This window comes from Microcebus murinus, chromosome 4, assembly GCF_040939455.1.
Source record: "Microcebus murinus isolate Inina chromosome 4, M.murinus_Inina_mat1.0, whole genome shotgun sequence".
Lineage (NCBI taxonomy): Eukaryota > Metazoa > Chordata > Mammalia > Primates > Cheirogaleidae > Microcebus > Microcebus murinus.
In genome coordinates, this window is record NC_134107.1 from 112,403,201 (window position 1) to 112,423,494 (window position 20,294).

Here is a 20,294-nt window from a genome sequence, read left to right on the forward strand (position 1 = left end):
GGTGGCTCACATCTGTAATCCTAGCCCTCTGGGAGGCCACGGTGGGAGGATCGCTCAAGGTCAGGAGTTAGAAACCAGCCTGAGCAAGAATGAGACCCTGTCTTTACTAAAAATAGAAGGAAATTAATTGGCCAACTAAAAATATATAGAAAAAATTTGCTGGGCATGGTAGTGCATGCCTGTAGTCCCAGCTACTCAGGAGGCTGAGGCAGGAGGATCGCTTGAGCCCAGGAGTTTGAGGATGCTGTGAGCTAGGCTGATGCCATGGCACTCTAGTCCTGGCAACAGAGTGAGACTCTGTCTCAAAAAAAAAAAAAAAAAAAAAAGACAGGAAAAAAAAAAAACAAGAAATGCTAACCCCCAAAGAGATGGTATTAGGTGGTAGGGCTTTTGGGAGGTGATTAAGTCATGAGGGTGGAGCCTTGTGAATTGGATTAGTGCCCTTGGGAGGGAGAGCGTTTTGTCTCTGCTCTCTGTTGTGTGAGGGTACAGATGGCCATTTGAAACCAGGAAGCGCCCTCACTAGACACCGGGTCTGCCACCACATTGACCTGGGATTGCCCAGCCTCCAGAACTATGGGAAATGTATTCTTATCGCTGAAGAATACGAAGTCTGTGGTATTCTGTGATAGGAACTCCAACTGTCTCAGACTGTCAGATTCATCCTTTAATAACAATCAGATTCATCCTTTTTAATATAATAAATTGTTAATACCCCAAAGAAGGGTCTCTCTCACTATTATCCAGTTGAGATTTTTTGAGCAAAAACTACCATATTAAGGCTGTTGAGTATATTCTAAGAATAACTTGTCTAAGGATAAATCAGATATCTATTATAAAGGTATATTTTTTCATCCATATTAAAAGCCCTTATTGCCTATGGAAATGCTTATGGATACAAGTATATGATATCTAAATTTGCTTCAAAATACTCCCATGAGGTGAGAGGAAGCAGGGAAGATAGGTGGAACAGTATCAGACATAGCTTGATAATTGTTGGCTTGGGTAATGGTGCGTGGGTGTTCTAATAACAGTGGTTCTCAATGTCAGCATGCGTCAGAATTATCTGGAAGTCTTGATAAAATACAGGAATCTGGGCTCCACCTCAGGATTCTGATTCAAGAGGTCTGGGCTGGTGCCTGAGACCCTGCGCTGCCAACAAGTTCTCAGGGAATGCTGCTGCTGCTGGCCCGGGGACCCCACATTGAGAACCACTGGATTATACTATATCCTCTGTTTTTATATGATCAAAAAACACTAAAATCAAGTGGGGCCATACTGGGCTGGCACAACAAAACAAGACGGAGGAGCAGGAGGCTCTCCCTGTGCCCACTCACAATCCGCACAGACAAAACCTGAGAAAGACAGAGAAGAGACACAGACCTCAGAAACACACTGAACCACCAACTTAATTCCAATTGGATTGAGTGTGGAAAAGATTAATGTTTTCCTCACTTACTTTGTACCTATGTCTGCATAATCCTTATAGAGTGTGATAGCTTCTCAACTGATTTGGGATTGTGCAGTTAAGAAATATGAATAACCAAGATTGCTGGTTTTTTTTTGTTTGTTTTGTTTTTTAAATGTAAGAGCTAGAGTTAGGCTCTCGTATAAATCTTGCAATTTATAGGGACTGATGGCACCACTTCTCACATTTGCCTGAGTCTGGGTTGGGTTCAAAATATACAGTCAGAAATCTTTCTCTCCAGCCCTTAAGATACATCCAGTTCCAGAAGATGGAGATGGAATTTCCTGGATCTAGTTGGGTCTAAAGGTATCAGGTGATGAAAGAAAATTTCATCCTTGAGATTGGATGGTTACAGAAAGGATGCCAGGAATTTTAGCTGTATTTTATCTCATTTAAACACCATCTAGTAAACAATTACTATATGCCAGCATTGAACTATATGCACTCTGGGACATGCAAAAATAGATTTTAAAAAATGGTCCTTGGCCTTGAAGGTCTCACATCTTGTTTGAAAGTCAGATGTGTAAGAGTTATGATATAATATTAACAGCTATATAACAAAGACTTATAAGAATGCTGTGCAACTTATAGATGAATCACCTGTTAATTTTTGACTGAGAGGAGAAAGATGAAGCAAACTTCTTCTCATGGATCCAGCTGCATCCATTTATTAGGCAAAGGGATGAGCAAAGTGCGGAAGCATGCTGGGATGAGGAAACAAGTATAAGAAAGATATGGAAAAACATAAGTGGCTGCTGTCTCTAATTGATAAAGAGGAATCTGGCAGGACTAAGGTGTGATCTGTGAAGGAAGGAATCGGCAAGGAGACAGGAAAGGAATGTCAGTATGACTTGCCCTATATGTTGTGATAAAAAGTTTATGCTCTATCTTGGGGGACTACCCTGGACCAAAATGTGTCCTAAAATTCACATGCTAAAGTGCTAGCCCCCAATATGACTGTGTTTGGAGATAGAGCTTTAGGAGATGATTAAGATTAAAAGAGGGCATAGGATGGGATCCTGATCCGAAAGGATTTGTGGTCTTATACGAAGGCGAGAGATAGCTCACACTTGAGGAAAAGCCATGTGAGGACATAGGGGCAAGGTGGCTGTCCACAGCCAGAAAGAGCCCTCACCAGAGCCTGATCATGCTGCTGCCCTGATCTTACACTTCTGGCCTCCAGAATTGTGAGAAATGATTTTCTGTTGTTTAAGCTATCAGTCTATGGCATCTTCTTACAGCAGTCTGAGCAGAATAAGACAGCGGCCGTCCACGTTCTTAAGCATGAGGAAGGTGTTACAGAACTGAATTCCAAGACATAAGTGGTAGAACAGGGAGTTAAACAATAGAGAGGGGTTTTGTTAGTCTGTAGACTAGGCAACAAATTGAGGATAAGTTCAAGCAGAGATGATGAAAATCTGGTCTCAGACTGAGTACTCTGGAATATTTGGGTAGGAGCACATTGCTAGCATAGTAATAGAAAACTTTCATATGTGTGTACATAAAGTTTTGTACATACTTTTTATGTTATATGTATAACTTTTATATCTATGTATGCCTAATTTATTATATAAAGATGGGAAGGAAGAAAGAAAATTGTATATAGTAAAACAAAAAGAGACAGTAAAGTTTGCCATGTAAGAAGAAAGCTTAAAGTGACTTTGCACGAGATCAGCTGCTGCCTCAGCTGCTATAAAAGTTTACTAAGTTATAACTTAGGCCTAGGGAGTGTGTGGGAGCTATGAGAAAGGGGGAGGGGTATGAAGAAGAAGAATGGAGAAAAAGAACAAATGCAGTATAACTTCTAAGGTTTTTGAATACCACAGATGAGTCATATAACTGGATTTCACTTTGTCTTCCAATATTTTCCACATAATTAGCCTGTTCATATACACAAAAAGAGCACATGGCATATTCTGAAATGACACAGACCTGTTCTAAGCACTGAAAAGGGATGCTGAGGCTTGCCTTTGCCGCTGTCCCTGGAGCTTGGATGAAGGTCCTGGCCTGTGCACTCGACTAGCAATGACACAAAGTCCGGGGGCACTGCCACCTCCTTTCAGAACCTTTCTTATATCTTTTCTTCCCTGTAAATTACACACCCTTCAGGCTTTGGTGAGATAGATAATGCAGCTCCCATGTGAATTGAATACCCAGTGCCCTGCATGCATGAGTGTGTCAGGGCTAACCAGGTCTATTGTTCTTAAACAGTACTGCTGGAGAATTGTACCCTTGTGCAGAATGATGCTAAAGAGATAAAAATATCTTTCATTCCTATAGTGCCATGAATCTTAAAGTGTGTTCCACATTTTGCAAACTATATATAGGCTCAATTCATCACCCATCCCCATAAAATACAGCCAGTGCAGTGGCAGGCACATGCCAGATGTTTGACAATGGTTTAATAACAGAGTGAAGAATAAGTTAAATTGGATTCAGAAAACAGGAAATGGATGTGGGGCACTAGGTAAACTTCGCCATTCGTTCAGCAGCACGTATGGAGTGTCTGCTGCCTGTCAGGGACACAGCTGCGAACCAGAGAGACACTGTTCCTACCCTAACGGAGCTGCCAGGGCATCACAGAAGATACAAGATCAGACCTGTTTTACCGTAAAATGTGATTCAGGTTAAGATTCAAGAAGTACAAGGGGCCATGGCCCTCATTGCCCTTAAAGGACATCTCCCAGTTAGTTAGCCATTCTGGCATCATTATTCCCTTACTTTAATAAAGAGTCTGGATACAATACAACTTCAGAACATTACATTGAAGAAAATCTGTTCAGGAACCCAGAACCCAGACTGCATGTGGGACATGGTTCTGGGGAAAATAAGCAGAGAAAGGAAAGAGACAGTTAAGTAAGTTGGGGAAAGACTGAAGGCACCCAGTGTAGAATGAACACAAAACAACTTGGGGGAGAGTCGGAATCAATGGGAGCAGAGAGACCCATGCAGATTTTAGGTCTGTCACTTGTTTTCTTGGAGGTGGGGATCCACCACTCAAAGTAATCCGCCTTGACACTGCTGGCCTTCGGGAAGTGCTTCCAGACCTCTCCAGGCTGAACAGCATGGCCTCTGCAAAGCAAGACAATGAGAGCGTAGGGTTGGGAGGAGTCTCAGAGACGTACTGGTTCAAACTGTCATGTTACAGATGAAGAGACATATGTCCAGATTTGTTAAGGAGCTACAACAGGTCACAGTGGCCAAGTCAGCATCCAGGTCAAAAGGCTACTGTGACCCCTTCAACTGGGCCTTGTCTTGGGTGAATCATCGAGGCAGATACCTGCCCTTTGGGGGAGGCTTCTAAAACTGAATGCCTGGTTCTCTGGGACCTTGCCCTCTACAATGGAGAGACAAACCACAGTGAACAGGGGTTAAGGTCTTGTAATCCACCTACACAAATGTGAGCAAGACATGTGGTTCAGATAAATGAAAAAGAAATACACTAGAAGATTGTGACTGCCTGGGTCAGACAGGTTTGCCACTGTGAGGACCTCTGAAGACCACGAGGTCTCTGGAAGTGTACATAGCTTCTAGCCCTTGTTAACTCACCCAGGACTGCAGAATCAGGTTACCCTGAACTCCCAGTAGGAAGCTGCTCAAAATGTGTTAAATCCCTGGATAGAGAGGTTTTAGCCAGTACTGGGAGGATGTATGAAAAACAAAAAGGAAATGTGGTTTATAATGTATCTGGGCAACAAACATTGTAAAGAGGCATTAAACAGGAAATTCTCTGCTCATGATGTCTGCTTATCTCATAAAAGAACCACTCCCTCCCCTTTTAAGGTGGACCTCATGAATGCAGGAAGACTGTGAGAGGGAGCGGGCCCAGCATGAGCCCAGGAGGACAGGACAGCGGGACAGTGGGCTAGAGGCGGGCCCCAGAGCACATCTCAGCCAGCAGCTTCCTGCAGGGCCTCAGGGAGCAGCCTAGAAGGACCCATCTGGAAAGGAAGGGCCCTGACAGATGAGTTCCAGGTCAACTTCTCTTACTAAAAAGCCAATGAGATGTTTTATAAATTGTTTTCCACATATGCACCTGTGTATACCTCTCCCCAACTAGAAGACGAACTTTCCAAGAACAGGAATTCGCCAAACTGAGGGAATAGTAAATAAATGTTTCAGACATTGGACTGAGAGCCAGGACGAAGGCCAGGAGAGAGCAGCGAGGAGCGGAGGTCTGTTCTCAGGGCACGGACAGCAGACCCGCGCCCGCGCCTGGCGGGAGCCTGGCACCCGACCGCCCCAGAGCTCAGGAAACGCCGGCGGCCGGTTGGTGCCCAGAGCAGGGCTCTGGAGCTGCCCGGTGAGCCGCGCCCTCTGGAACTGCAGGCCAGCCCTCCGCGCCGGCCGCGGCCCGCCCCGCTGGGTCGGGGTCAAAGGGCACAGCCCGCGGCTCGAAGGCTGCCGCGGGCGCGCGGCGCGGGCGAGGACACGCCGGGAGGGCGCCACCTGCCGGCCAGGGGCCGGCTCGCGCGGCGGGCGCGGCAGACCTGGCGTCTGCGTGTGCGGGGAGCCCGAGTCGGCGGTTTCAGGTTGCTGGCTAGCCGCTGTCTCTTTCGGGCGGCCACCCCACCGGCCGTGCCCGGAGCCCCGCGCCCCGCGCCCCGCGCGCCCCCGACTCCAAGGCTTCCGCCGGGCCGCGCGTCCGGCGCCCTCGCGGCGCTCGCAGGTGCGGGACCCGCCAGCTCCCGCGGCAGGTGGCGCCGCCCGCGCCGCGCAGGGAGGGCGCCGGGCCCAGGAGGTGAGCGGGCCGCCGTCGGGGCTGGCGCGGGCGCGGGCGCGGCCCTGCAGGTACCGCGCGTCCTCCCCACGTGGTGGCTGCCCAGGGTGCGGTGGGTGTTCCGGCACTCAGGTTTAGATGCCTCCCGGCCCCCTTCGAGGCGGGCAGCTCTCCGCGTGCTGCAAGCTTCCGTCTTTCCGCCCAGACCGAGGCGGCGGCGCGGCGCGGGCTCGGCTGGGGCGGGCAGGGAACCGGCCGCGGGCGCGGGCCGGCTGGCAGTCCGGAGGCCAGTCTTGGGGACCAGCGGGCGAGCCGAGCAGGGTGCTCCCAGCCTGGCACTCCCCCCCTGTTCTTCAGTGTGTATGTGTGCCTGATAATGCACGCTTCACTTGCCTCCTGACCCTGGTTTTGAAATACTTCCCTTGGGGGCTGAATTAAGCAAATCTGGGCCCCGCGCCATTTAGGAATTAGCAATCAAAATTAAACAACGGCTTAAAGGATAAATCTCTAGTTAAAACATTAAATGTTGCTACATTTGTTAAAGGATCTACATTCTAATATTAATCGTATTCGCTGCAAGTCTTGGCCTTAGGAATGCTACCTAGACCATTTAAAGTCTCCCCACCCCCTGTAGATTTAATGGGAAGCTACTACTAAGGTTACAGCACTGTACATAACTATATTTTCAGTCTTAATGTGTTATTTGGCATATGCTATTTAAAATCACCTTATGTGTTTGCGATTTGTCCCTTCTGTTTCATTGCACTGTCTGTTAGACCAAGGTAATGGACCAGGGCTGTGCCGACACTTTGCTTCTGTACCTTGTTTGTTAATTTAGTTGATGGGTTGCCTGTTTTTTGTCTTGTAATTTCTGTAGCTCAGCATTTCTTTTTCCCCATAAGCCTTGCTCACAAATGTCCCTTTGATATGTTTAACAGCCTCTAAGGGATACAGTTAAATAAACTATTATGTTAAGAATAGGAAAGTCAACAAAGCAGATATCTACTAATTTGTAGATCTTTGATGTCAACTACCAAGTGTCAGCTTCTGCCAGCAGGCACTATCCCTGTGCCCCTACTTCTCTCTGTCTTTGTCATAAATATCATGGGGCAGTTTTGAAGTTAACTGAAATTTGACTGTGCCTTGTCGTCAGCAAGGTCCTCTTGATGTGTGATCCTGACAGAGGAAAGGCTGAGAGTTTCCCAAAGATCAAGAAATAACGATTGATTTTAGAATCGAATGTTGTCTTTCATTTTCTTCTCCTCACTCCTTACCTCCCCCCCACACTCCGTATAATGCTGCACATTTTTATATGTTGTTTTGTAATGTCCTTACAGTTTGTATGTTGTGTGCACATTCTGCTTGCACTGTAGATTACAGACTCCCGATGGCATGGTCTGTGCCTATTACTTTGTTTCCTGCCATGACCTGCTTATACCAAGCATGCCTAAATGTCTGTCAAGTAAATAGACCCAGATAAATTCGTGGTGATATCATGGAGGAAGTAGAGTTTGATTTGAGTGTGGATTTCATGACAGGAAAAAGACCTGGAGGTTCTTAGGAGGCAGTTGCCTATGACCTTGGCCTCTCCTTCACAATCAGACTTACAGCACCTCTTGTAGAAAAGGTGTGAGCAGAGTGATGGAGCGCTCATTAGAGGAGAGGCTCCAAATGCAAAGACAGGCTGGTTCCCATCCTTGTTAGGAAAGGCACAAACCAGCATAATAATAATAAATGGGTTTGTGTCACAAACCTACTTGGTTTCCCTTTAGTTCCTGCATTTTGTTTTCAGGGAGCAGTGCACAGCAAACTCAGATGCAAACATTTAGATTTTATTACCTAATAATAAAAGTCTCAAAAATGCAAAGCATACTTATCTCTTCTCCATCTCCAAGCCTCCTGCTGCACACATTGGCCAAGTCCTTCCTGGGGAGAGAAGCACTCCCCTCCTGCCTCTGCCTGGTTCCCTTTCAGTCCGGTTTCCAGACCCTTGTGCAAAGGCAGTGCATGCATGTTTTCATGCATGTGCACCACGCATACAGTCACCCTTAACTTCACTCCCGTTAACAACATTACATCGTGTGGACAAAAAGGAGCTCTGCTCTGTGCTCAAGATGCTTTTTGGTCAATAATGGTGACAAAAGCTGAATTTCTCCCCATTTAGGGAAAAGAAAGAACGCAGGCTTCCCCCATCTGTTTTGCATAGATCTCCTTTTCCAAGTATTTCCTCTTTAATTATGACCTGTTTCCCTCCCTCTCCTCTCGCCCCAGCTTCAGTGAAAGGAGCTCTTCTGTCACTCGTCGCTTGCTCGCTCACTGGCTGGCTGTGGGAGGAGCCCACCGGAGGAAGCCGTGTGCCTGGGATGCCAAGAGCCGGAGAATGGATCTGCTTCCAGCGGGAGTGGGGGCATTGCTGACGGTCCGGGCTTCCCGAGCCGGCTAAACAGGCGGTTTGTCTGGGCCAGCTGCAGACACCGGAGGCACAGGAGACGGAGACCCCGGCTGCCCGGAGAGACGGACAGGGGACGGAGGCTGGCAGGAACCTGAGGGAGCCAGCGCAAGGGGAACTAACTGCACACCCAAGTTGCCGTGGCTTTCCCTCCTGCGCTGAGGAATGAGACCTTTCCAGCTCGACCTGCTCCTTGTGTGCTTCTTCCTCTTCAGCCAAGGTAGGACTGAGGCGCCTCTGGACTTGGAAGAGAGTGTGGGGCTGTCAGGGCGCGGGGGCTGTGGGCAGGAATGTGGCAGGCTTTGCAGGAACTCGGCTGGTCCATGCGTCTCTGGGTGCCTGGCTGAGATGCCCTGGCATTGCCTCTTCGCCTTTGCAAATACAACAAAATGGTACTGTTTATCTGCCTTTGCAAGGAAGGGGTGTGGGAGGGGAGGGGATGCCTTTCTCTTCTCGCTTGTCAATATCCAGCTCGAACTCTCCAATGCAAATGAGCTCTTTATGCTCCCGGTATGATAATTAGGTAGTGTCTTTGTGGCTGTGCCACTCTGAACTTTTGGGCACCTCTTTCTGTCAGACCAGGGTGAGAACGGAGAGGGCAGGGAAGGAGAGCTTTGTTTAGGTGGATATTCAGCTCGAATAAGGTCTGACTTGCATGAGTGTATTCAAAGGCGAATGTGTGTGGTTTGCACGGTTGCCAAAGGGGCTGCAATTACCGAATGTACTGTGGGGGCATTTGCAGTGTTGGGAAAAGCTTGTAAAGAGTTGCATTGAACGGCATGGAGCTCCCTGAATGAGGTCGAATTCTGAATCCTACACAGCACTGGATTCAGTGTATAAAATGACATTTCGCCCCTGCTGCTGATTGTTTCCTTTCTGCAACCTGGTAGGGCAGAGAAGCAAGCGGGTAGACTCTCCGGAAAGAACTTTGCCACCTCTGGGCTCCCTGCCACTGGGAGCCATGGGACTGGTGGTGGAGGAGGGAGGGGGGGTTATTTGCAGGATTGCGAGTACCTGTTTAGCCAAAGGCATCAAAAGTCACCTGTGGAATTGAGTTTGAAGGGGACAGGTGTATCTCAGTGCCTTCCCACTCTTTTGGAATGCCAGTACCACCTCTGCCATCTGAGGCAGCATTTGTGCTGGCCAGCACACTTCTTAGCGGGACAGGGCTGTCTCAGAAAAATCCACAACAGCATGTCCATCTGTTGATTAATGAAGGGTAAAAGTTTTCAAGAAAGCAGAGCCCTGCCGTGGTGGCTGGGGTGCAGGCGGGCAGCGGGTCCCGGTTCTCCCCCTAACAGGGAGAAGCGGAGGGTGAGCAACACCTGGCCTCCTTCCTCGCCTCCTTCCTCAGCTCCTCCGCTGCTGCTGTGGTCGCTGCTGGTTTGCTCCTCATCTGTGCAGTTCAAACTTTGCTTTTGACCCTCTTGATTAAACCTGAGAGGCCGCTCCTCCGTACGCGCATGCGTGTGCCCATGTCTGTGTAATGGTAATGTGTTCACACACACACACACACACTCATGTATTCGTATGGTGGTGCGCTTCTCACCAGGGCTCCCTACAGCAGCAGGAAGATAAATTGCCTTCCCCAGAGTTTTCAGGCTGAATGAATAAGAACTATCTCTGAACACTGGTATGGAGACAGGCTCCGTTTTATTACCATTTCGTGGGAGAACCCTCTTTCTTGGATGTGTGCATGCTTGCTTGTGGGCGCACACACACACACACACACACACACTCACTCCCATTCTCCTTTGCTTCTCACCAATTCATTCAGGAAGTTGTATGTAAAATCCCTGAGAGAAGGAGGGAATCTTCCAATCCCCCCCGCCCCCCTTGTGCTGGGGACCAGCGCTCATTGTAATTGGTCTTGTGTTTTTAGAAGCCTGATGGGTGATTCTTACCAAGATTGGCATACGAAGCCCATAGGTGTCTCCGTGCCTCCCTGAGTCTCCCTGCTGTCTGAGTCATTACAGTGTGTATCTTCTACTTTGCTTATTCCTTTCTTAGTGCAGAGCTATTTCTTGACTGCCTCATATGAATCTGCAAATATTTACCTGTGGAGGTTAAATGCTCTGTTTCATCTGCCCTTAGCCCTGAGGGCATCAGGAAGAAACCATGGCATCATGCAACTCATAGTGCCTTGTTTTTCCAGAGTACTCTGAGCTTGGCCGGCACTGCCCACCCTACCAAATGGTAGACGCCTAGTCCACGGGACTCCAAAGCAGGTCTAAAGAAAGACTGTGAGACCAAAGTGGACATAGTCAGTCAGAACACCTACGCCGCCAGACATCGTAGGCCTCTTGAAGAGAGAGCATCTGACTACAGGAATTGAGGGTCAGGCAGTCGAGAGGGAAGATGCTCGGAAGACTTTGTTGAGACATGATACTGGTATCTTTTGACTTGGTCCGTAGAATTTTTTTTTTAATGCAGAGGTTGTTTTGAGCATTGTGAATTCCCTGAGGATTCTGTCTGACCACCTTCACATACATGCTTAGCTCACGTGCCGTGCCTCACCCCCCAGTGCCACGCCTTGCAGTTATTGGGCAGAGCATACCCACTTCTAGCAGGTCACGAGTGCTCCAGCCCACATGGCTCTAGAGGGCACCTGCTGTGATCCGCCTGGCATCCGCCACGGAGCCGCCGGCCCAGCCCCTGCCTCCTGCATGCTGCCACCCTTGGGATGCGTTCCAGGGCCATGCACAGAGACTTGGGGATGGCCTTTCGCTCAGAGAAAACAAACCCCAGGGTTCTTTTAGGGCTTTATCTGGCACTCCGGTGACATGGCCATCTGCTGCCCAACATCCCTCACAGTGGGAATCTGCATGTCATTTTGGAATTTCTGGGAACACTATTCCCAAGCTCCCTGCTCCCAGGGTCTTAGTGCCCATGTAGAGGGTGTGCTCCAAATGGTGCTCTGGAGACTTCAATAGCAAAAAATGCAGGTAAACTCTTCAAGTTCATTTCCACCATCCTTTTGCTCCTAATTTGTCAAATATTTATTCATCTTTCCTTTTTTTTTTTTTGTATAGATGGGGTCTCACCATATTGCTCAGACTGGTCTCAAATCCCTGGGCTCAGGCAATCCTCTCGCCTTGGTCTCCCTAAGTGCTAGGATTATAGGTGTGGGCCACCCTGGCCTAGTCACCTTTCCTTTTTTTTTTCATAACCCTTTAGAGAAAGAGAAGAAATTAGTGTATAATTAATGTCAGTAATGTGCTGTGTCCCTATTCTTTTAAAGTTTGGGCTTTTCATGTAGATTGAGATCAAATATTTCTTTGTCTTTCCTAAGGTGGCAGTAGAAAGGCTAAATGATATTCCTCCATTTCTACCCTGCCAGTGTCCCTGGACTGGCTCCCAACAAGAGGATGGAGAGCTGCCATGTGTGCCGTTTGTGGGTCTCTCTTGCTGGGGATGCCTCTTCCCCAGCTGTCAGCATGGCCGTGCTTTGTGCAGAGAGGGATAATGTCACAGCACAATTTGCCTCCTGCAGAGAAAAGGCATCTTCTGCTCCTGGGTGAAAAAGAATTGATTCTCTTGTCATCCATAAACTTAGAACTTGCTATATTTTTTTCTCTCTATCATTTCAGTTCACCCACAACTATTTCCTCCCATACCCTTCTTAATCTTCACATCCCATCTCATCCAGCCTGCACATGCACATCTTAGGTAGCTTTGAGGGAATGATGCCTTGGCAGGACTGATGACTCCTGCCTTCCATCACATCTCCAGTTCTGAGGCAGTTGGGGAAGGTGCAGAGGTGCAAACGTGGTGCCTTCTACTTCAGATGCTCTTAAGAAAGGTGTTTTCTTCCCTACTCTCTGACACCTTGCTCTCGCATTCCCAGAGCATCCTGTCCTGCCTAGTGACTTTGTGGTTTGGGAGTACTAACTCTGCTGAACCCAGATCTCTGTTGGCTTTGCATGTGTGCCGTGCTGCTCTGAAGGTGTTGGGTGAAAGTGAAAAGTGCATTTGCCTGTTAATGACATCCCGGACCTAAGGATTAATTCAAGGTGCTATCTCTCTGTTGGGAGGAACCTAGGCAGCTCTCTTGCTCTCCTGACTGGTAAGAAATACCAAAAGGGGCTCTCAGGAGGCTGTCAGAGGGCAGGGGGTCATGATGGCCTGAATCTCCCAGGGAATGGATGAGTTGTCTAGCAGCCAGAAGTAAACAGTGGGTGGAGGGAGCTGGCCAGGGTGAAGGGCCCTGGAGATGACAAGCAGCGTGGAAAGGAGGGAGCCACTGCAAAGGCTTCGCTTGCAAGGAGCTCCCTTGGGGTGGGGAGTGGAGGAGTCAGAAGAGAAGAGCACAGCAGAAAAGGCGTAAACAATGAGGGATCACTGGGGGACAGGAAGAGGAGGCACCCAGAAAGGAAATCAGGAGTGAACAGCAACTTTGGAAACATTGACCCTTGCCCAGAAATGTCACATAACAAAAGACAAGGCAAGTAATAAGTGTGATTCTCCCTCCTACCAGCACGCTAAGTGGTATGACGTCTTGTCTAGAGGAAGAAAAATCAGTTCTTTTGTCCCAGAAGGCCAGTGCACAGCTGCCAAGGGTGTGGGACCACTTCTTTAACAGATCTTCTCAGTGGGGGACTGGGACGTGCGTGTTGGGTACCGGGTGGTTGCAGTGTCTGCTGCTCAGTAGGGAGTCCTCAGTTGCCAGCCAGATCTATTGAGGATGGAAAAGAAGCTCCCCGGGGAGTGGAGGGATGCGGGGTGGGGTCAAGACCTTCCCACTGCTCTGAGAGGGTATGATGGGCACCACTTGGGAACACAGAGACACATCCGGCTTGGAACACACAGCAGTGAGCTAGGCATGGCACCAGCCCTGCCTGGCGTGGGCCTGTGTTGGTGGAAGCCAGAGCCAGCAGGAGATGGGGTGGAGCAGGAGATTGGGCCCCAAAGATGCAATTTTTCTTTTTTGTTCAGCCCAGTGGGGGTGACTTAGGCAGCATTATATTGCAGACCCAAAAAGCATATGAAATAATCCAGAGTGAATTCAAGAGATTTCAATAGCAAAATAATAACAATACTAATGATACCTCTGATTTGCAGAGTACTTTTCTTCTGAGGAGATAAAAAGATAAACTGTTTTGGAAACATGCATGAGGAAGAGAAAAGTGCCTGTAATGGGAGAGTGGGGTGGAGAGCCACCAGTGCCGGCTGCAGGGTATGGTACGGACGGGGGTGGGGCAAGGAGGGCACAGGTCTGTTTTTCAGCTATAGGTATATTTTTCAGGTATATTTTTCAGTCCTTATCTTTGTAAGATGTCAAGATGACTTTTAGGTGACAACCAGTCCAGGATTCTTTATCAGGGTCAGTCAAGACACGGAAGCTCACCCTGCGCCTGGGAAGAGGGATATTCTAACTGCCCCTAGAGGAAGGCAGTGAGGTGGTGAGTGTGCTAGGAGGCACACTGGAACCCTCACCGCCGCAGTGACCCGCCTTTCATAGTGGTTCTTGCAGCAGAGTGGTGCGAGCCTCAGTCCTCACCAGGCCAGCGACACCCCAGCATTGATGGGTGGGGCTCGGCTGGAGCTGCTGCCGGGGGCTGTCTGTTCCCCTGGGGTTCACATCCCATCGCAGCTGTGCAGAGGGAGTAAGAGCAGAGCAGCCCGTGCCCACGCTGGAGTAGCTTCGCCCTTATTCCAATGGAGTGGGATTTCGTTTCCACTTAGGAGAATGATGGGAGGATCAGCTGCATGGAGACTCAGTACCGTTCCATATGCCATTGCATACCATTGTCCTCTCCTAAGGGGAAAGCCAGAATTTACCCAGTTAGGTGTGTACATCAAGTTAGAATATAGATACCTTGCTGGGCACAGTGGCTTGCGCCTGTAATCCTGGCACTTTGGGAGGCCAAGGCAGGAGGATCACTTGAGGCCAGGAGTTCAAGACCCTGTCTCTCTAAAAGATAGAAAAATTAGCTGTGTGTGGTGGTGTGCACCTGTAGTCCCAGCTACTCAGGAGGCTGAGGCAGGAGGATGGCTTGAGCCCAGGTTTGAGGATGCTGTGAGCTATGATGACACCACTGCACTCTAGCCTGGGTGACAGAGTGAAATCCTGTCTCAAAAAAAAAAAAAAAAAAAGAATATAGGTACCTTATACATCACTGGAACGCTTTCCCACAGTCCAGCGAGAAACGCTGCGTCCCTCCAGCTGCCACCGCTTTGTTGTTAGGCGCCGATGAGCCTCAGCCTCTCACCCTCCCTCCGAAGCACACTACGCCGCACAGCTAAGGGTTGGAAGAGGGCTGGGGCCTTGCCCTGACCCTCTCCTTATTTAACACTAACTTTCATTCACTTTCAACCCCTCATCCCCTGAAGGAGCTGGGGATTCACCATTAGGCTTTTATTTCCTCCTCTCTCAATGATAAAAATGAGTGTTCTGGCTGTATACTTCTAGAAGTCAGTAAATGTCAATATTGGATAAGTGTTTCCTTTATATCAGTGCAATTTAGCATACGCTGCTTGGAAACATTTGTCTTCCGTAAGCACACAGCGTCTCGGTGAGTACACAGTCAACACCACCATGAGCATTAAATAAATGTCAGCTTTCCCTGGATACACTTGGTAACATGTTAAAGTCATGGAAATAGTGGTTGGCCTGGGTGACCCCTGCTCCATCAGAGATATCCTGGGGAGGGAGAGCCATCCCCCTCCTCCCTGAAAACAGCAGCAAAGGAATGCCCAGACTTCCCTGAGAAGGTTTTTCTTGACACCTAGAAACCTCACCATGCCCTCTTGACCCTCCCCCCATACACACATATACACACACACCCACACACACCCTGCTTATTGCTAAAGCCCAGTGATGTCTCTAGAACTTAGAGCAAACCAGCCACTTTCCCAAAATGAGAGGTATGTTTTCACCCTCATCTCTGGCTGGCACTCATATCCTCATAGGCAAAGCAAAATAGATTTACCTGAGGCCATTTTTCAGATAATTGAGACAAAAATTGCAATGGCCTACATGTGTCAGTATTAGAAAGAATGTGGCATATCAGGCTGAATTATCTAGATGGTCTGCTCACTTGGCCTGTATTCACTGGATGGTTGTTGTAAGTTCAGATTCTTCTTAACCTGTGCCTCGAAGACTGGAATTTGATATCTAATGCCAAGAGTTTCAGCAATGACAAACAAACATCACTGTCACTATTCCACACTCTTTTTCCCCAGGGGCTCCATGTAGTTTGGTGTCTCAGTGGGCTAGTTACTACTCCTTCTTTTGTGATCAAATAGCATCTTATGACACCAAAGCTCAACCCTTGGCCAAACAGCCAGCACTCACTGTGGGCCTCCCCTGTGGTGGGCACAGTGCAGGGGCTTTGGATGCAAAGATGATGAAGACCATATTTCTGCCCCAGAGCTCTCAGTCTGCTTGGGGACACTTCAACTAACATTACAAGATGATGGGTTCAGAGAACAGCTGTATTAGCCAAGGGCATCAGAAAAGGCTGCATGGGAGGGGTGACATTTGTGCTTGATGTTTAAGGCTGCCTGAGTGTTTTCCAGATGAAGCATATAGAGAGTGCTCCAGGTTTACCCTACAGTGTGTGCAAAAGCAGGGAGGCAGAACAGAATACGACATGCTCAGAAGCAACAGGTAGTGTGAGTGGCTAGAAAGTGTCAGGAAGAGAGGGAAGCAGCTTGGGAAGGGGAGGGTAAGGTTGCAAGCAGTCATGAGTACCATGATAAATCTCTTGAGGATGGATTGACAGAATTAACACTTTAAAAACATTGTTATCAGCCTGTGGGCATGTTCCTCTCTGTATCATGGGTTGAGGGATCAACATGTTATTTTTACCTCTTGGTAGTGCTTGTGTTTCACATGGGGCTAAAAATATATAGAACTGAATGGAAATAGACTCACTCTTTCCAGCTCATCTTCCCTCATAGTTGTTGTATAAAGGGGTGGGAAAGTGAGCAAGAGAATAAGTTGTGGGGCAACTGACCTTAATGGTTGGTCTACATTCCAGAGGGGATGCAAGGAAGGATGGAAGTTAGTGAATGCTAAAGAGCGATGTGCTTGCTAAAGAGCGTGGGAGAGAATACAGTGCGCAGAAACAGGCTTGCTGACCACACACTGGGCTGCAGGCAGGTGAGGTGCATGGAGGAGTGGGATCTGCCAGTTTCTGGGGCCCCTTGAAGGCAGTCAGAGTTGGAGGCTGCCTGACATTGAGGATGAGTGGTAAGCCGGAAGGGGAGAATGGGGATAGGGACATTTTGCTGATGATATCTTTCTTGTTCCTAAGAGTTACTGGCTTTGGGGAAACCAGGGTTATAGGTTAAATGATTCTACTCAGAAGGTGTTAGAAATGTTCTTATAAGTCTTCAGCACTGGGTAACCTTTCACTGAAGAGTAGAGAATGCCATCAGAGCTACCATGTGTTCCACACTTTGGCCTGTTCTTCTCAGGAATTGGTGGGGGCTGGCAGGACAAGCTTGGTGGTGAAGCAAAAACCTCAATTGTTCTGCAGGAAAACAGTGTCATTTCCAAGACTGGATATATAAGTCTCATTTGGGCCATCAGGATTGTAGGAGTCAATTCCTAAGGAATGGGTTTGAGAGTAGACTAGATGACGTCTAAAATCCCTCCAACTTTAAGATTCCCTGAATATTATCTCTTAGCAACAATCTATTTATTTTGGATGATGCATTTATAGAGGGTAGATGGTATGTTATAGATCTCTTTGCTAGCACATTTTCTTGTAGGTGCCTGGCAGATTCTTTTGGTTGTTGATCTTGATAGTAATCGTGACAATAATTGTGTTCTTACCATGGTGGCTGTGGTGATAATTAGCATTTGTATAAAGCTTCACCGGTTGCAGAGTGGCTTTCACAAGCACTACCTCACGTTATCACCCATGGCAATGAGATGTGGTATTATTGCTGTCGCACCCCAGAGAGGTTGCCAAATGGGAATGACCAAAGTCACTCTCAGTAGGGCTTACTTTTGCATGTGCCTTGATGCTCCTCAGGTGCTGGTAGATCCAGCTGCTCCAGATCACCACCAAAAATGCATGAGGTATAAGCTGTGGTATAAGACAAATCCTATTATAATGTGTGGGAATCCTCAGTGTCTAGACATAGAGAAAGATTTTAGGGGTTTCCTGTGAAAATCAGGGAGCCGAGTCCTAGAACTGACATTTGAACAGCAGCCTAGCATTGCAGCTGTATGCCCTTTTGATTCTAGACTCTGAGATTGTTCCTTCATCTTCTGGCGTTCAGCTCTAGCTAGAGCAGGGCTCCTCAGACTTTTTAAACAGGGGCCAGTTCACTGTCCCTCAGACCATTGGAGGGCCGGACTATAGTTTTAAAAAAACTATGAACAAATTCCTATGCTGCACATATCTTATTTTGAAATTTAAAAAAAACGGCAAAAACACCCGCGTGTGGGTGTGGGGCCGTAGTTTGAGGACGCCTGCTCTAGAGGGTACAAGGTCTGCGGGCCATGCTGGCCGGGGAAATGGCAGGCCAGGCTTTCGAGCAGTAATGTAGGAGATGCTACCTAAGTAGCTCCTTTTGTGGCTGTTCTGACAAAAAATAAGAAAACAAGGAAGCAAGGGAGGGTCTTTTCTTCTCTTAATTGGTTGATTGAAATATTCACATCTTTTATCACCCCTGGCCCAGCGCTGTCGGGCACATGGACGGCTGTAAGTAAATGTTGCAGTACCCAATGAAACGCGAGGAACAGTGAAAGGAGATGAAAGCCGTGCTTGTGCCGCACGTGCGGAAGGCTGGCAGGGCCCTCGCGGGAGGCAGAGCAGGAACCGGACTGTGTGAAGTGTGCTCCCGCCCCGTGCGAAGCTCCTCCGCTCTGGAAGGCCTCAAATGCCCATTGGGGCACCAGGGATGCTGCCAAGAGAAACGTCCTCTGGCAAGACAGCCACTGCTCAGCTTCACCAGGAACCATCGTGTCCTTCTGTTCCTTAGTGCGTGTCCATGCCCATTTGTGTCAGTCACCTGCAAATGTCACAGGTGCCTCTGCTGTGGTGCGGTGTGACAGGCCACCTGTCACCCTTGGCGATGCTGGGAGCAACGACAGCTTCAGAGTAACACTGGAGCCGGCCTGTTCTTAGTGCCAGTGTTCAGGTGACGGAAGCTCAGAGTGTTCTTGAGGTGCCACATAGAGATCGCCTGCCATCCTTCCCTGGCTCCCAGCCCTTGTGGCAAGGGAGGAAAAACCCCAGTTAATCCCGCAGTGGCTGTGTGCCCTCTGTCCTAGGGCCCTGCCTTTCTCTGCGTCTTGTGGAGGACTTTGGCATCCACCCCACGCTTACAGGAGCTTCCACGCCTTCAGGGAGCTGGCCTCGCTGCACCTGAAGGAGGGCACCTGCGGAGGGCGGGAGGCCCTGACCCTTCTCTGGCAGGACAGGAGCCTACAGTTCCCAGACAGGCCTGGCGGTGGCAGCAGCGGCGCTCGCAGAGCCCTTAGCATGCCGGCGGCAGGGCGGCGGGTCCCCTGGCCTGGGGTTCAGGTGGGGGAGGCGGGGCGGCGGGACCCCTGGCCTGGGGGTCAGGCGGGGGGGGGCGGCGGGTCCCCTGGCCTGGGGGTCAGGTGGGGGGGCGGGCGGCGGGTCCCCTGGCCTGGGGGTGGGGGGGGCGGCGGGTCCCCTGGCCTGGGGTTCAGGTGGGGGGGGCGGGGCGGCGGGACCCCTGGCCTGAGGGTCAGGTGGGGGGGGCGGCGGGTCCCCTGGCCTGGGGGTCAGGCGGGGGGGGGCGGGTCCCCTGACCTGGGGGTGGGGGGGCGGGTCCCCTGGCCTGGGGGTCAGGCGGGGGGGGGGTGGCGGCGGGACCCCTGGCCTGAGGGTCAGGTGGGGGGGGTGGAGGCGGGACCCCTGGCCTGGGGGTCAGGCGGGGCGGGGCGGCGGGACCCCTGGCCTGGGGGTCAGGTGGGGGGGGCGGCGGGTCCCCTGGCCTGGGGGTTAGGTGGTGGGGCGGCGGGTCCCCTGGCCTGGGGGTCAGGCGGGCGGGGCGGCGGGACCCCTGGCCTGGGGGTCAGGTGGGGGGGCGGCGGGACCCCTGGCCTGGGGGTCAGGTGGGGGGGGCGGCGGGTCCCCTGGCCTGGGGGTCAGGTGGGGGGGGCGGCGGGTCCCCTGGCCTGGGGGTTAGGTGGTGGGGCGGCGGGTCCCCTGGCCTGGGGGTCAGGCGGGCGGGGCGGCGGGACCCCTGGCCTGGGGGTCAGGTGGGGGGGGCGGCGGGACCCCTGGCCTGGGGGTCAGGTGGGGGGGGCGGCGGGTCCCCTGGCCTGGGGGTCAGGTGGGGGGGGCGGCGGGTCCCCTGGCCTGGGGGTCAGGTGGGGGGGGCGGCGGGTCCCCTGGCCTGGGGGTCAGGCGGGCGGGGCGGCAGCCCCTGGGCAGGGTCCGCTGGCGGAGGAGGGCTGAGGACCCCGGGGGCGCCGCCCCCAACCGCGGCCCCCAGGCCCGTGCCTCGCTCACCTTTGGGCGGGCTGCGGCCGCCTAGGCCTCGCCCTCGCCCAGCCGAAAGCGAAAGAGATGCCAAAACGGGGCTCGCTATTCCTGACCCGGGCAGGCGGCGCGGTGCCGCTCGCTCGCTCCCTCCCTCGGGGACAGTCTCTACTGTCCGGCGCCGTGAGCGCGGCGGGAAAGGCCTCCTCCTCGCCTGCGGCTGCAGGTATCCCCGGGGCG

General features: G+C 50.6%; 1 protein-coding gene across 2 annotated transcripts in view; it reads left to right on the forward strand.

Moving 5' to 3' along the window:
* Positions 1-8,468: 8,468 nt before the first annotated feature.
* The window catches only part of KIRREL3 (kirre like nephrin family adhesion molecule 3), a 582,189-nt gene continuing 570,363 nt past the window's right edge, over positions 8,469-20,294 (forward strand). For both annotated transcript variants that reach the window (XM_012772310.3, XM_012772311.3), the window contains exon 1: positions 8,469-8,857. In XM_012772310.3, coding sequence (XP_012627764.1) covers positions 8,803-8,857 — 55 coding nt within the window. In that variant the 5' untranslated portion in view covers positions 8,469-8,802. The remainder of the gene's footprint in view (positions 8,858-20,294) is intronic.